This window comes from Chelonia mydas, chromosome 15, assembly GCF_015237465.2.
Source record: "Chelonia mydas isolate rCheMyd1 chromosome 15, rCheMyd1.pri.v2, whole genome shotgun sequence".
Taxonomy (NCBI): Eukaryota; Metazoa; Chordata; order Testudines; family Cheloniidae; genus Chelonia; species Chelonia mydas.
Genome location: NC_057856.1, coordinates 30,368,496 through 30,384,503, shown reverse-complemented (window position 1 = coordinate 30,384,503; position 16,008 = coordinate 30,368,496). Strand labels below are relative to the sequence as shown.

At 45.1% G+C, this 16,008-nt stretch overlaps 1 protein-coding gene across 6 annotated transcripts in view; it reads right to left on the bottom strand.

Annotated features, from left to right (window-relative positions):
- Positions 1–15,780, bottom strand: part of GRK3 (G protein-coupled receptor kinase 3) — a 126,035-nt gene extending 110,255 nt beyond the window's left edge. For 2 of the 6 annotated variants that reach the window (XM_043529326.1, XM_037878678.2), the window contains exon 1: positions 14,911–15,777. In XM_043529326.1, the coding sequence (XP_043385261.1) occupies positions 14,911–15,023 (113 nt within the window). In that variant the 5' untranslated portion in view covers positions 15,024–15,777. Of the gene's footprint in view, positions 1–14,910 lie in introns of all 6 variants that reach the window. The other 4 variants (XM_043529328.1, XM_043529327.1, XM_037878676.2 and 1 more) reach the window with 4 other exon arrangements.
- Positions 15,781–16,008: the final 228 nt, after the last annotated feature.

Genomic DNA, 16,008 nt, shown 5'->3' with positions numbered 1-16,008 from the left:
TATGCCACGGAATGACATACCTGGCTTTCAATATAGTATCTTAATTTTTTAAAAATTTCCTTACAATCAGCAAATTAAGACTGAAGAAATTTGCTCCTCCAACGACCCACTAGAGGTCCTCTCAACCCAAATGATTCTAAGCTCCAAAAGTCATCCCCCCTTTCAAAATTGTAAAGCTTCTCAAATTTATATTAAGAACACAGAGATATGTCAACACATATACTCTGAGTGAACTAATGTTCTCATTATGTGATTCATAATGATCTTTGTACTCAAGAAACAATGCCCTTAACCGGCAAGACTATAGCACTACACAGCTTTCCCTAGTTCTCCCCCATTGTAAAGTGGATACAAGACCAAAAGCCCAAGCAACTTCAGGTATACAAATCACTTCAATGAAGAAAAGTCATGACAAGTGAAATAAAAAGCTGTTGAGCGTTCATGCTTATAGTGTACCCACTATCCATGTTTCTTGGGTATTATTTGCATTATTGTTGCCAAAACCTGAAACAAATATAAAAGCATCTCATTTTGCAAGAATATTTTTCTGAATTGGTATGTCAAGGATTTACCCTTTCAACAGAATGCTGGTACTGAGAAGGAAGAAGAGAGACAAACACAACTCTTAGCTCCCACTGCAATTAAAACATTTGTTGATTTTAATGGTTTTTAAATCATTTCCAAGATGTATTTTTGGGATGGTAGAGAATTTGTATCAAAGATCCATGCACAATGCTTTTTGTCTTTTTATATCTATAAAGCGCTCTGGATATGCATGAAAGCTATTATAAGTATAAACACTATAACTGAGATTCACAGAACTAAGGAGGTCCACTCAACCAAATGCAGAAGTAACTGAACTAAAACATGCTTCACAGCACCTCTAAGACAGGAATCTTTACACCTGCTTTCCAGAGAGGTAAATGTTTACCTTACATTAAGAGGATATAACAAAGAACAGTTAAAACATGCTAAACAAATAAAGCTCCTGCCCCAAAGACCCTCATTGTAAAGGCACGAGTGGGTCAACACAGTACAATGTAAAACAAACACTGAGTGTCATGTGGCCATTATAGCTGAAATACTTCACAGAACAAGTGTATTTTTGAAAGTTTTTGAAGAAGAGGAAGTATGCATGGTTAAAAGGACATGGTCAATACAAATCTGGCACAAAATTCAGGTTCATTAAGAATTGTTTTCTACAAAACCTAAAACCAACAGAAACGTTCCCATGATTTTTTTAATTCCAGAGGAAATAGTTGGTTTTAAACAAATAAACATCCTTAGTTTGCAATCTAAACATGCAGCACTGAGAATGTGAAACAGAAACAGACTAAAAACAAATGTAAAATTTATTTAATTGATTTTTCATTCTTCCTTTGGGATTTCTGAGGTAATGATTTCCCTTTAATTGAGAGGTTATTTCAAGAATAAACAAAAACAAATGCACAAAATCAGGAGTGGACAAGGAAACAGTCAGGAGAGAAGACTAGGCAGACTTCAGGGGAATGGTGTGGAGCGTTGAGCGCAGAGATATAAGTAGGGACAGAGGTATGGAGAACTCTGAATGTGAGGAGAAACAGCAAACTGAATGTGGCAGAGAAGCCAGCCTGGACAGTTAAGAAGGGGAGAAACATCATCAAAAGAGTGGGAGTGGAAAATTATCTTGACAGGATCAATTTGGATACAATGGGGAGATACTAGGGGCTGGAAAACAAAGAGAAGGCTGCTAGTGGTTAAAGCAGGAAATTACCAGAGCACAGAGTTGTGGCAGTCAGGACAAGAAAGAAGCGACTAATTTTTCAGATATAAAGAAAAAAGAAGCAGGATGGATGACACTAAGACTGTGAACTTGGGGAAGGGAAAGGAACAATGGTATGGTTGCTCGTGTTCACTTCCTGGTTGATGACAAAAGTTGTGATGTGTCTTTTGGAACAGAAACTGAGCAGCACCTACAAAGGTGACTAGCAATGTGTCCCAGCAGAAGGCTATGTATGCTAGGACATCTGTGCCAAGAGACACTAAAGTGATACTGGCTGGCTCGAGAAGACATCTAAAGGAGATGGCAAAGGTGATATCTGATCCCTTCAGCAAGGAGGTTCTCTCACATTTGGAAATAAGATTTATAACTGGTAGGTTTTTAGCTACTCCTCCTTTTCCAGATAGTAGCAGCAGTCAATGGTACAATTTGTCCATCTGCATCTGTCCAGGAAATTGCAACCTTTCTTCTTGGATGGGGTCCAAACCACATTATTCAGGACATTTTCATCTCCAGGATCAGATTGCTGAAATGCACTCTGCATACGGCTGCTACTTAAGACCACTCAGAAACGTCAGCTGGTTTGGAACACAGCACCTCATTTATTGGCTAGTGTTTCTCACATACGGCATATTATATCTGCACTCCAACAATTTCACTGGCTTAAATTGTACCTAAAAACTAATAGCAAGTTTTGATTCACAAACAGTCTGTAGGGCTGGCAATTCTGCATCTCCCCTCGCTTTCCACCCCAACAGGTGACTGATCATACATGGCACTCGATTTGACAGTCCCTCCTATTAACACACTGAAGTCAGACTGGAGGGCCCTCAACTTTGGAGTTTGCTTCCCCTGATAGTTGAATATCGACAAAACCAAGCTCTGTTAAAGGCAAGACCTGTTTATTTAGATGTTAGATAAACGCCTGTCAAGGAGAGTCTAGAGATAATACTTAGTCCTGCCATGAATGCAGGGGACTGCACTAGATGACCTCTCTCGGTCCCTTCCAGTTCTACGATCCTATGATTCTACGTGTGCTTCAAAAAGGGACTAATTTGCCTGGACACGCAGCGTGAGGGGTGCTAAGGAGGTTTTTGTGCTTTTTAATGTGCAAAAGGGTTGTGTTTGCTCTTGCTGCGGGGGGAAGGGAGATATGCTGATATTGTGTCAATTTAGTTAGATTAAATGATGTGATTTAATTTATGCACCTGAAGGTTTCTGACAGGCACTTATAAACTGAAAAAATAGTGTAGTTACTGATTAGAAAATTAAAGGAGATTGTTTTACAGAAGCTTTCCCAAATGAGCGGCTGATTTCATTTCAATGGGAATTAAGGGTTACGCATGTTCATTTTGTGATGCACCAGCTCCAGCGTTCGGTTGGAAGCATTTCACTAAGGAAGGTCTTTGACAGTCATATCCCCAGTAATTATTCTTGTAAAGTTCATTATTTTGAAAAATGAATCTGCCTAAAATATTTCACATTAGAAATACCAAGTTTATATTTGGGGGTTCTGTATGTTCATCATGGCAGTTCTTTAATTCTCTATAGGCAATTTACTTAGCACTAATTACCGTTCCAGCATTTCCCAAAAGAACAGTGGCACCAGCAGTCTGTCTGAGTTAGACGCTGGCTCCCTAGATTAATAAAATACCATACATCCTCTGACATTTCACATAGGATAAGATTACATTAGCATTTTCTTCAAAATATCCCAATAAATCTAGGTACAGCATCTCCATTCTGTTCCCAACACAGCACATACCACACTGATATTGTCCAATGTCACCCTCTTTCCCAAGATTCAATTTTATTCTTAATTAAATAACAAAGCCCCAGGCAGGGCTATACTTACAAACATAAGTTTCGGATTTCTCTCCGAAGTCCTTTCTATTCCTCCCTCTTGCCTCAGAGAGACTAGCATTTTATGTTAGACAGGAGGATGGTCACATGGTCAGGGACTTAGGAGATCAAGGTTCAATTCCCAATTCTCCCAGAGACTTCCTGTGTGACCGTGAATGATTAATTTAATTTCTCTGAGCCCGAGTTCCCCATCTATCAAATGTGGCTAAGAATACTTCCTTTCTTCTTGCCTTTGTCTTTCTTGTCTACTTAGACTGCAAGCTCTTTGGGACAGGGATAGAATCATAGAATATCAGGGTTGGAAGGGACCTCAGGAGGTCATCTAGTCCAACCCCCTGCTCAAATCTCTCTTTTTGTGCGTTTCCACAAGTGCCTAGCAAAATCGGACCCCTGTTCGTGGTTGGAGCCTTTGACATTACAGTAATATAAATGACAGTCTGTGTTTCTGACTTAGCTAATAAGACCCAATAAGTTTGGTCAACAAGGTGTGTCAGCAAAATAGCCTACTCTTCCATACACAGTCCTGCACCCTGATGACTCGGTACAATTCCAAAATACAACTCTTTATGATGAGGAAGTGTTGCAGTTAAAAGCTAATTCCAACAGTAGAGTACAATTTACTCTTGATTTCCCTTGCTTTGTCTACACTAAACTGTTTTGAGAAATCTCCCCTCTTTTCACTACCATCGGAGCAGCACCTCTGCTGATCGCAAAGGGGGGGTTAGGTGGAATTGCTATTGTAGACAGACGACCCAAGTTTTTAATCACTGTTTTATCTAAATTCACTCTGAACAAGATTAAACCACACACCTGTAAAAACATCAGTGTCCTACCTTATGCTACTTGTGTTAATGCAATGAAAGGGAGATTTCCCCAAAACAAGCTTATGTGGACACAACCACTGAAAATTCAGCCCAGCCTTGTCTCTTACAGACCTGTGTGATATACCTCAGACTGCACAGTTTATTGTATTTGAATGTACAAACTAACCCGCTGTGAAACTTAGATGCTACCATGAATTACACTAAACCAAAATACATGATATTATTTTATCGCTACACTTGGTTGGTATGTTAAGTGAGCAAAAGCACATTTACAACACTTTTTCAGTAATAATAAACAAATGGTTCTATCGTTGTCTATTATAACCCTTTTATAACTCAGCTATAACATTTACTCTTTGGTAAAGTTTGGCCTACAGATTTAAAGCTAAAGAGTAATGTATTTTTCCACCAGTTAAAGAAAAACCTAATGATCCTGCTAAATTTCTTTTCATTAAATTATACTCGTCATCAGGTCAAGATGCTTTTTGGTGATTATATCCCAATATTACTCCCAGTTCAAAAATAAAGTTTGGTGAAGCAACTAGATGCCTCAGGGGACTGGTAATTGGATACAGAACCTTTAGCTCATGAGGTCACTTCTTTGAATCAGTCCATGACAGTAGTAAAGTCATAACAGAAAGTTATTATCATCTAATCACTGTAAGGTGGCTTGTGTGAAAGAAATAGGGTTTTATCCTTCCCTTTCAATTGTATATCTGCCACTGACTTCACTGGGAGAAGAATGAAGCCCTTAAGTAATCTCAGTCTAATTCATGGTTAACAGGTGTCCATATAAAAAAAAAAATACACCATCACAGCTAGCACTAAAGTAGCATCTCAGCTCAGAGCAAAAGAGAGGTTTGATGAAGGCAGAGGCACATTGGCCTAGTGGATATGGGTGAGCTTGCACATCAGTGCTGTTCCTGTTCTGTGGATATAGAAAGGATGTCCATCTTCAGTCTATCTATCCACTCCCTATACAACCTCTACAATTTGCATTAAATAAGACATTTGCCAAGCAATTAATCAACAATACAGTCTGATCACTTAAGTATGCTAGGGAGAAAATGAAATATAATCATAATTTTTTGCATTTGAAGTTAAGGTAACCGCACAGGGTTTGGACTAACAAGAGAAACAATCACCACTTCAAAAGCAGCAGTTGCAGCCTATCCAAATAATACTAGCCCTGCCCCAAATCAGCAGTAACTCTATTCCTAATGTTTAGTGAACATGACAAAACGACAGAGTACATTAATTTGTCTCGTCATCTATCTGCTTTCAGGCTGCAAAACACCAACCAACCCATCAACCCCTCTGTACAACTTAGACTCCTTGGCCATGAAAAATACAACTCCATACTGCCACGCCTCAAAAGTATGTCCACTTAAGACTTGCTTCAGGAAACTGGCCCAGATCCTTACCATTCTCTCTACATTCTGTTATTATATTTTTCAATTCTCACCCCCCCCCATACACTTTTCCTTTACTTCTTTTTTAACTCTCAAGACAAACAATAGGATATGGTGTATTTACATAATAAGAAAATGGTTTACACCTCCCTTAAAATACAAAACAATTTAATTTAAAATATTTTTCATGGTCTTTCCTCTCTTCCTCTGTCTCACAAATGCTAAGTGAATTTGTTGTGTGTGAACACTGTCCAGCATATATTACTGATGGCTTTTGAAGCTAACCTAAAAATAAAACTCAAAATAAAAATAAATTAAAGTTTAAATAAAAAGCTGCAAAGTGATGTCAAATACTGATGAAAAAATCCTGCATACTCCACATCTGGAGCATAAAATAAATTGGATTTAACACTAAAGTAACTTTAAAACAACTTGGGTTTTTTGTTTTGTTTTAAGAATGTGCCTATAACCTATAGATTCACCACTATATTAACCACAGATTTTGGTGTTAGGACTTCACACACCAAGAAGCTCTACTACAGAAATGGGCAAAATTCATTACTGATATAAGTGGGTGCAACTGACCTCAATGGGAGTAACACAACCTTACATCAGCAATGAATTTATCCCAACACTTATACATATCGGGGTTTATCATTAAGCCATAATCCTGCAAACATTCAGACACATGCTTAGCTGCAAAGTGATGCACGTAGTCCCACTGAAGTCAATGGCACTCCTGACATATAGATTGGCACGTGCATGTTTGCAGGATCAGGGACTAATTTACTTTCTTTCCCCCATCATTGTTTTTTTAATCCATGCAGAATAATATTACATGTAAGAGATAGTGGCCAGAATGTCCGCTTTATATGCGGAGAAGGAAGAGTGGCAGCCTTGTTTGCTTGAATAATATATGGACTACGCGTACAATTTTCAGAAGTGTGTAAGTCCCATCGACTTTTAATGAGGGTTAGGCTCCTAAGGGTATGTCTATACTGCAGTTAAAAACCTGCGGCTGGCTTGTGCCAGATGACTCGGGCTAAGGGGCTGTTTAATTGCAGTGTAGACATATCCTGAGTCAATTTTCAAAATAGAATTTAGGCTCTTTTGAAAATGTTATCCTACATATGCACACCCACACACACCACAGAAAGTTCTCTTGAACTATCACATTTATTAAGTGGAACTGGGTACAAACAATACATTATTTATTACAACAGTGCCTAGGACCCCTTGTCATGGACCAGGACCCCGCTGCGTGAGGTGCTGTACAAACACAGCATGGCTCTAGCCCAAAAGAAATTACAATCTAAATATAAGAAAAGAGACAAAACGAATGGATAGAGACACACAAAGATGGGGGAGCACTAAGAAACCATGAGACAATATCGGTCAGCATGCTAGGGAATGGTATCAGCACACCAGTGGCCTAACTATTGTTAAGTTTTTGTAGGCATCACAGCAGAGGAGAGTTTTAAGGAGGGATTTAAAGGAGAATAAGGAGGCAGCTTCGCAGATGTTTACAGGAAGCCCCACCCAAGTGTGAGGAACCATATGGGACAAAGCACAAAGGGGACTGTTTGAAAATTTAACAACTGGGTGACGGAGGCTGTATCATTGGCCTATCAGAGGCAGGAGCTGACATTTCAACAGTGAATGAGACATGACAGATAGGTTGTAAAGGGCCTTAACGTGAAAACAAGCAGCTTATGTTTGATATGATAGAGGAAAGGAGAGCCAGTGGAGGGATTCAAAGAGAGGTGACATGGTCAAAGCAACAGAATTCAGAATGGATATGAACGAGGCAATATGGCATTAGTCAAAGGCAGAGAAAAGGGTGTTGCAGTAATCAAGATGTGAGATGATGAGAGAAATGGGCAAGAGTTTTAGCTGTGTGGATTGATAGGAAAGGCTGTATCTTAGAGATGTTGTGCAAAAAGAATATGCAAGATATAGACATAATGTGGCTGTGAGGACCTAGAGATAGTTTGTGTCAAAGATGGTACCCAGGTTACAGGCCTGGGTGACAGGCACGATGATGATATTGTCCACAGTGATGAAGAAAAGAGGTGGGCTTGGGGGAAAAGAATAAGAGCTCTGTTGAGCCATGGAGAGCTTGAGTGGACAGCTAGACATCCACAAGGAGGTATCAGAGATACAGGCCAGGACTTGAGTTTGGACAGAAGGAGACAAGTCTGGAGTAGAAAATGAGACCTGTACATTGTCAGCACAGAGATGGCAGTTAAATTTGTGTTGTAAATGAGATTACCCAGAGATAAAATGTAAAGGGAGAAGAGAAGGGGGCCCAGGACATTGCTGGGGAACCTCCATAGGAAGGTGGAAGGGGGATGAAGAGGATCCACTGAAGGCACAATTAGAGAGGTAAGAGGAGAACCAGGAGAGGGCAGAGTCACAAAAGCCAAGAGAGGGCAAGATTTTAAGGAGGAGGACATGGTCGATGGCGTCAAAGGCAGGTAACAGGTCAAAGAGAAAGAGAATAGAGTACTGATTCTTAGCACTAGCTAGGGAGAAGTCATTAGACTTTAGGAAAAACGGTTTCAGTGACTCCAAGGAGCAGAAACTAGATAGGAGCGGGTCAGGGATAGAACTGGAGGAGAGGAACTCCAGACAGCAATTGTAGGCGCTGTATTCAATGAGCTTAAAGTTGAAAGGGAGAAGAGGTGGCAGTTGGAGATGTTAGTGGAATCAAGGGAAGGTTTGGGGGCAGGTTTTAAGATGGGAGAGATTAAGAGTATGTCTACACAGGCATAAAAACCTGAGGCTAGCCCAAGTCAGCCGACTCGGGCTCTGCGGGGCTTGGGCTCTGGCGCTGAAAAATTGCTGTGTAGATAGTCAGGCTTCGGCTGGAGCCCAATCTCTGGGACCTTGCGGCAGGGGGCTCCAGCTGGAACCCAAACATCTACTTGGCTATTTTTATTCCCGCAGCCTGAGCCCCATGAGACTGAGCCAGCTGACCTGCCAGTCGCAGATGTGCCACGGGTCTTTTATCCCTGTGTAGACATACTCCAACTCATGTTTGTATTGTAAGGGGAAAGAGACACAGGAGATGGGATGGGGTCACTGGGGCAAGTGGAGAAGTCAGAGGAGTAGAAGAGACAAAAAACTTCTGTGTTTGTGACAGGGCAGAAAAAGCAAAGATGCATGGATAGATGTAGCTTATGCTTTGTTACTACACCCTTTGTATTTGTATATTGAGAGCAAACCATGCTTAAGTGATATTTACAGAAACTAAATTAGAATGGTCACAAAGTGCAGGGATGCTGTACATCTGTTTCCCAACAGTGCAATTCCTTAAATTCATATTGGTTCTGGTTGTTCAATTTGCTGGATCATTATACAGTTATTTCTTAATAACGGTACATAATGTAAATCCCTTTTCTCAGAATGGCCACGCCATTGCTAAGTAGAATGCAAACATGTATACAGTCACTTTGTGGCCTTTTGTCTAACAATTATTATTTAACAATTTCAGTAAATAATAATTTAAGGGTTCTTTATGTAAACTCAGTAATAACCCTACCTGCAGCCAATAATAGCAAATAAACTCTGAGGGTGAAGAGTTTAAGTCTCGGCACGCAGCCTTGGACTTTATTCTGTCTACAATATGGTTATTTCCTTGTAAACAGGAATGCCCCTCAAATTTTCATTACAATAAACTAATTTCATTTTGTGTCAGTTTTGTCTGAGGAAAATAAGATTGTGACAACAGGTATACCAGCTTCACTCAAATGACACACTGCAATATAGTAGTAAAACATTTGCAATATTTCTTAGAGAGATAATGTGAGTGGAATAGCATGCTGTCACAAGACAATGGCTGCCTGTTACAGATAACTACCACAATTATGTATTGCTTTAAAAAAAGAATATTGCAGTGAGGCAAAGACCTTTTTTTTTTTTTCAAAGTGGGATCCAGTTATCCCATGTCAATGTTCTATTCCAAAGACCTTATTTCTGTTCTAACAAATGATTAAGGATGTAGATATTGTCAGTCTCCATGACGGACAGTTGGGCAGTAGAACAACAGTTGCTTGCAGCCTAACATTTGAAAGTTGTGCTCTGACTGGCTTGATAAATTGCTATAGCACAAAACCAGAGAAATCAGAAATGTATTCATGAAAATATTTGGTCTCAAAATTGTACTGCAAAGAAGAGTTTTCTGTTCAGCTGGCTTTTTTAATTATGGTCTTAATTTATCAAGAGGGATCACAGAATGCATTTGCCACAGAAAAACTTGGAATTTGCATCTATGGAGAATCTTTAGTTTTTACATTTTGTGAAAAAATAAAAACATATACCGGGGAACCCCAATTATCTGATCTAATTGGGACCAGGGCCAAAGCAGATAATCAAAAATTCAGACAATCAGGAAAATGAGCGAGGCTCAGGCTGTCAGCTTTAAAATTGTAAATATATCAATAAAACATTGTGTTCAACTGATACCTATATATATCGTGGCTAGAAAAAAACTAAAGTTCAGAGTTTCATTTTATTTGCAGAAAAACATGGATTTTTGAGTTTTTATTGGATAATTTTGAGGGTTTTATCACAGAAAACTAGGATCCCTGTTGAACAGTAAAGTAGGGTGTCAGACATGCATCTGACTGTCTGATTTATGTTATTTAAAATTTTACCAGTGTATCAGTGACACACAAGATTGTAAATGCTCCCGGCATATCATGTACATTATAATGAAAGGGATCTAAAAAAAAAACCCCAGAGCTCACTATGAAGACATCTGACACCAGGAAAGTTGTCAAAACTTCCTATTGAATGAGGAAATCCCTGTTTTCAGTTAAAAGTTCTGATGGTAATTTGTTCCCAACCATTTAAAGCACCCTTAGTTAAATCTCTGCTCTCATTTACACCTATGCCTCCTCATCCTCTTCCCACCTGCCAAGTCTCCTTAAATGTTCCCAGTCCCACTCTGGCACCTTTTCTATGCCATCATTTATACCTGCAACTTGCGTCCTCTTATTGTTTATTTCCTTCAAACCATGATGGCTCAGCTGAGGATGACTGATGCTCATTTTAACAGCACAAATAATTTGCAACCAAACTGTTCAGTATCTCTATCGCCATGTAATTTAATTAAAGTTATCCTCATCTTCCCTCCCTGCTTCCCTCTTACTGTTTGTTAAATTCCCTTGTTGCGCCTGGCTTCAATTTAGGCCCCAATTCTGCAAAGAAATATGCACATGAGCAATCTCATTGAAGTCAGATGCTTAATTCTTTGCAGAATCAAAGCACTAGGCTACAAGCTCTTTAGGGCAAGGACTTTGTCTACCTAGGCGTTTGTACAGCACTTGCCACAACAAGGCCCCAATCCAGACTGGAGCATCCAAACTCTACCATGATACAAACAGCAGTAGAATAATAATCTCCTTAAAGCACACTTATTCAATGAAGCCGCCCAATCATGTTCTCTCCTACATGTTACCTTCATCCAAACTTCCACCATCATTAGATGTATCATGTATGTCATTATATCTACAGAGCACCACGGAAAGTTGACAATGAACAAAATAATATATTTACCCATCATGTGGAAGAATGTAATACTATAAACATTTTGAATAAGGTCTCCAGAAGTTTGGTTAATATTATAGAATAAACTCTACCCTTGACGCATACAAATACTTTAAATTATTATTAGTGTTTACATACACCAAGAGAAAAATGTGTCCCTAAATCTCTCCAGTACAAAAATGTTTACTGGACTTTAAAAATGATTGGCAAGCTTTTTGTTGTGCGGGTTTTACACCCCCGCTGGTGTCCTGTTAATTCGATCATTTTTACAGTCTCTCAGCCTCTTGGGTTTTCCCTGCTTGGTATCCTCATTGCAAAACTTAGAATTCAAAGCATGGAGCTAGAGAGCTGTGTAAATATGTGGAAGAGAGAGTTCTAGTAATCTGTTATTTATGTTATACTTCATAAGTCTATATAGAGTGGTAGGGATGTGCAATCAGAACACCACAGCAGTTACACATGGTCAGTAACACTACAATACATGCAAAATTTGCCTGGTAAACCTTTACTTGTGGCATAATGCATAGAATAAAGGAGGGAACTTTGGGTTTTTTTATGCCAAGAAACAAAATATATCTACAAAGACAGAATAGCTAAGAATAGCAAGAGACTTTAGCAGAATTTCATAGTGCATACATAATTTGGGAATTTGGTTTTAGAGGAAAATCTAGTGTTGCCATTAAAGGGAAAAAGAGGAGGCAGCTATGGCCCTAATTCTGCAGCCATCACAGTGGAATCTGAATTCACACAAGTGGAGCTCATTGCAGGATCAGGTTCTGTATTAGTTCAATACTTATACAACATATTCATTCTAACAGGCTTTTCTCCCACATCCCGCTGCTTTGATCTCAAATTTCTATGGACCACCAGAAAATGGTTCTGCAGATCACAGCAGTTTGAGGATCAATTTATTAGATTACACCCAAAATGTATTATATTGCCATTCAACTAGTTTTTCAGCCAGTTACATAAATACTGAAGTCAAATAAATGCCTAGAAAATTCTTTTGAAAGAGAATATTTATATTTGCCAAAAAATGCCCCCAGATGTTGCTTTAAATAAATGCCTCAATCCAGACTCACTCATTATAATAATCACAATAGAGCAGTACTGAGTTACTGTATAATAACTTGGCACACTATAAGAGATCTGTGTTTTCTTTTTTATTTAGATCTCACTCTAGTATATTATCAGTGGACTCACATCTTCTCACCATACGCTATGTTCATCAAAAGCTATCTAAGATTGTTCTCCCCAGATCCCCATCTTCCATGCACAATGTAATTGGCATGCAAGCTGTGTACCTGTTCCTACTGAGATTGTCCAGAACTAGATTAATACTGTATCTTGTCTCATCACTCCTCGGCAAAAAGGTAACAGTAATAATAATGATGGCCCTTTTAACATTTAAATTAGACTATCTGCTTTTATCCCCCCCTTTGAGATTGTGTGCATGTAGGATTAGCTATTTAGTTAACAAGCCGCTATGCCCTATAGCTGGGTCTCTGGATGCCTGTCACCACCCCATACCCTCCATTTGCATGAACTGGGGTTACACTGCCTGGCAAAACTCTATTACCCCAAGCTCCTACAGTTTTTTTTCTTTTTTGGATGGGCCACTAAAATGTCATCTCCCCCCCGCCCCCCCCAATCATCCCAGTAGATTACGGCCACAGTCAGAGTGGCAAGCCCAGTTTTATGGATGGACTGGTAAATGTATATGCACTTTTTGCAAGGCTGGGTTAAACCCTTGCACTCTGACATGGCTGGTACCTACACTCTCTCCACCATCTCCTCACACCTTAACGTTGGGTTACACCATGATATGAGTCTTCCAACCTCACCGCTGAGTTACACCTTGATATACATCAGCCCCCAACCCTGACATCTGGGTTAGGCTCTGATCATGGCACATGCCCCGTCTCACATATGGCATATGCCCATCACAAGGTTGGGGCTGGGAGAAGATCCCTGAGAGCCTGCGAACGAGGGGAGAATTGCATCCCTTTGGAGAGGAGCAAGGGGCGCAGACTCAACAACTATCCTCCTAGAAGACTCTGGTCTAAGAAAACCCTGTTGCCAGGGGTCTCGGGTGATGGGTTGTGTGGCTTTGGGGTCCCAGCACATGGGCTACCCAAAACCAGCTGGCTCTGGGCACCAAGGGGAAGGGAGATGGGTAGCAGGTCCCTGGGAAATGGGGCTCCTGGCAAAGGATGTTTCAGGCCCTGGAGGAATGGGGAGCAGAGCCACGCAGCAGGGCCAGATGGGAACAAACAGTGTCTTGGGGAAGCTCCCCTCAGCAATTTAAGTGCCTGGTCTGCCAGAGGTCAGCCTCCCCATGGGGGCTCCGGGGTCCCAGTTCTCAGGCTGTAGCTCAGGAAAGGACGCCAGGCACTGTGTGGGGTGGGGGGTCCCTGGGACTTCGCAAAGTGCAGCAAAGGTCTCTGGTGCATCCGGGCTGTCCCGCCACCGGGGGCTGGGGAGGGCCCCAGCTGGGGGTGCAGGAGGTCTCCAGGCTGCGGGCTGTGGGAGGGTCCAGCCGGGCAGTGGGGGGGGCCTGGGGTTGGGGGTGCAGGGGTCCAGTCTGGGGGCAGCGGGGGTATCCCGGCTGGGTGGTAGGGGGTCCCCGGGCTGGGGGCTGCAGGGGGTCTGGGCTGGGGAGGGTCCGTGGCTGGGGGGGGGGGGGTCCCAGGCCTCGGGGCTGCTGGGGGTAGCGGGGGCATCCCGGCCGGGCAGTATGGGGTCCTGGGCTGGGCGTGCGGAGGTCCAGTCTGGGGACTTCAGGGGGTCTCCAAGCTAGGGGCTGCGGGGGTCTAGTCTGGGGGTGCAGGGGGATCCCGGGCTTGGGGGGTCCAGTCTGGGGGTGCAGGGGGATCCCGGGCTTGGGGGGTCCAGTCTGGGGGTGCAGGGGGGTCCCGGCCATGCAGTAAGGGGTCCCTGAGCTGGGGGTGCGGGGGGGGGTCCCGGGCTGGGGGATCCAGTCTGGGGATGCAGGGGGGGGTCCCGGGCTGGGGGATCCAGTCTGGGGATGCAGGGGGGGGTCCCGGGCTGGGGGATCCAGTCTGGGGGTGCGGGGGGGGTCCCGGGCTGGGGGATCCAGTCTGGGGGTGCGGGGGGGGTCCCGGGCTGGGGGATCCAGTCTGGGGGTGCGGGGGGGGTCCCGGGCTGGGGGATCCAGTCTGGGGGTGCGGGGGCGGTCCCGGGCTGGGGGATCCAGTCTGGGGGTGCGGGGGCGGTCCCGGGCTGGGGGATCCAGTCTGGGGATGCAGGGGGGGGTCCCGGGCTGGGGGATCCAGTCTGGGGATGCAGGGGGGGGTCCCGGGCTGGGGGATCCAGTCTGGGGATGCAGGGGGGGGTCCCGGGCTGGGGGATCCAGTCTGGGGGTGCGGGGGGGGTCCCGGGCTGGGGGATCCAGTCTGGGGGTGCGGGGGGGGTCCCGGGCTGGGGGATCCAGTCTGCGGGTGCGGGGGGGGGGTCCCGGGCTGGGCGGGGCTGGTACCTGGGCTCCGGCAGGCTGATCTTCTTGCTGGCCCGCGCCGCCGGGGTGCTCTTGCTCTTCTCCATCGCCATCAGGTAGCTGACATCGGCCAGCACCGCCTCCAGGTCCGCCATGTTCCCCGCTCCCCGCCGGGCTGCAGATGGAGGCGCCGCCGGGGGCAGCGACCCGCGGCTCCAACGGCCGCCGCGCGCGGGGGGGGGGAGGCTCGCGCCGGCTGCGCGAGGGGCGCGGGGGGGCTCAGGCCCGGGCGCCCCTCAGGCCCCGGCTCTCGCCCCCGTCCCCACGCGGGGGCCGAGCTCCGCTGCGCCCCGGCACGGACGCCCCGTGCCCCGGCCGCGCTGCCCGTTCAGGCGCCGCCCGGAGCCATGCCGCTGTCCCAGTCCGGGGCGCCGGGGCAGATCCAGGCGATGGCCCTAGAGCCGCCCCCTGGCCTCCCGCCCGGCCCCTGCTCCCATCTCCCCCGCGGCCAGAAGCGGGGCGCCGGCGACCCCACAGCGCCTCTGGGGCCAGCGGCTCCGCGCGGCCGCGAGGTCCCCCCGGCCCGGGCGGGCGGGCGGCTCGGAGCCCGGCGGGCGCCCCCGGGACGCTCCCGTTGCCCGCCCGACCCAGCCGCAGCGGGACGCGGAGCCCTGGCCCCGGGGCTTGCCGGGCAGCAGCGCTGCCCCCCGGCCGGCGGCGCCGCCACGCGTGTCCCCGTCCCCCCGCGGAGACCCCCTTCCCCGCCGCGGCCTCGTGCCAACGGCCCTTCTGCGGCCGCGGGGGGGGTCGGGGGGGTCTTTTAATCGGCTGCTTGGGGAGCCCTGGTTTCCCCCTCCCCTGCTCTCGGCTGACAGCGCGGCGGGGCCGGGGCCGGGGCTCGCGCCAAGACCCGGAGCTGGACTCGCTCCCCGCGCGGCTCCGTTTCCTGCGTGCCGGCGGCAGAGACTCCTCCTGCGGGGGGTGCCGCGAGGGTGGGTGGTGGAGCGGGGGGGGCTCCTGTGTGATTACTTCATCTGCTGACAGCTAAACCAACTGCAGTGAAATTTACTATGAAATATGGGGGGGAGGGGGGGCTGGACTCCTACATGGGGCTGAAGATTTTAACACAAGTCAAGAAAT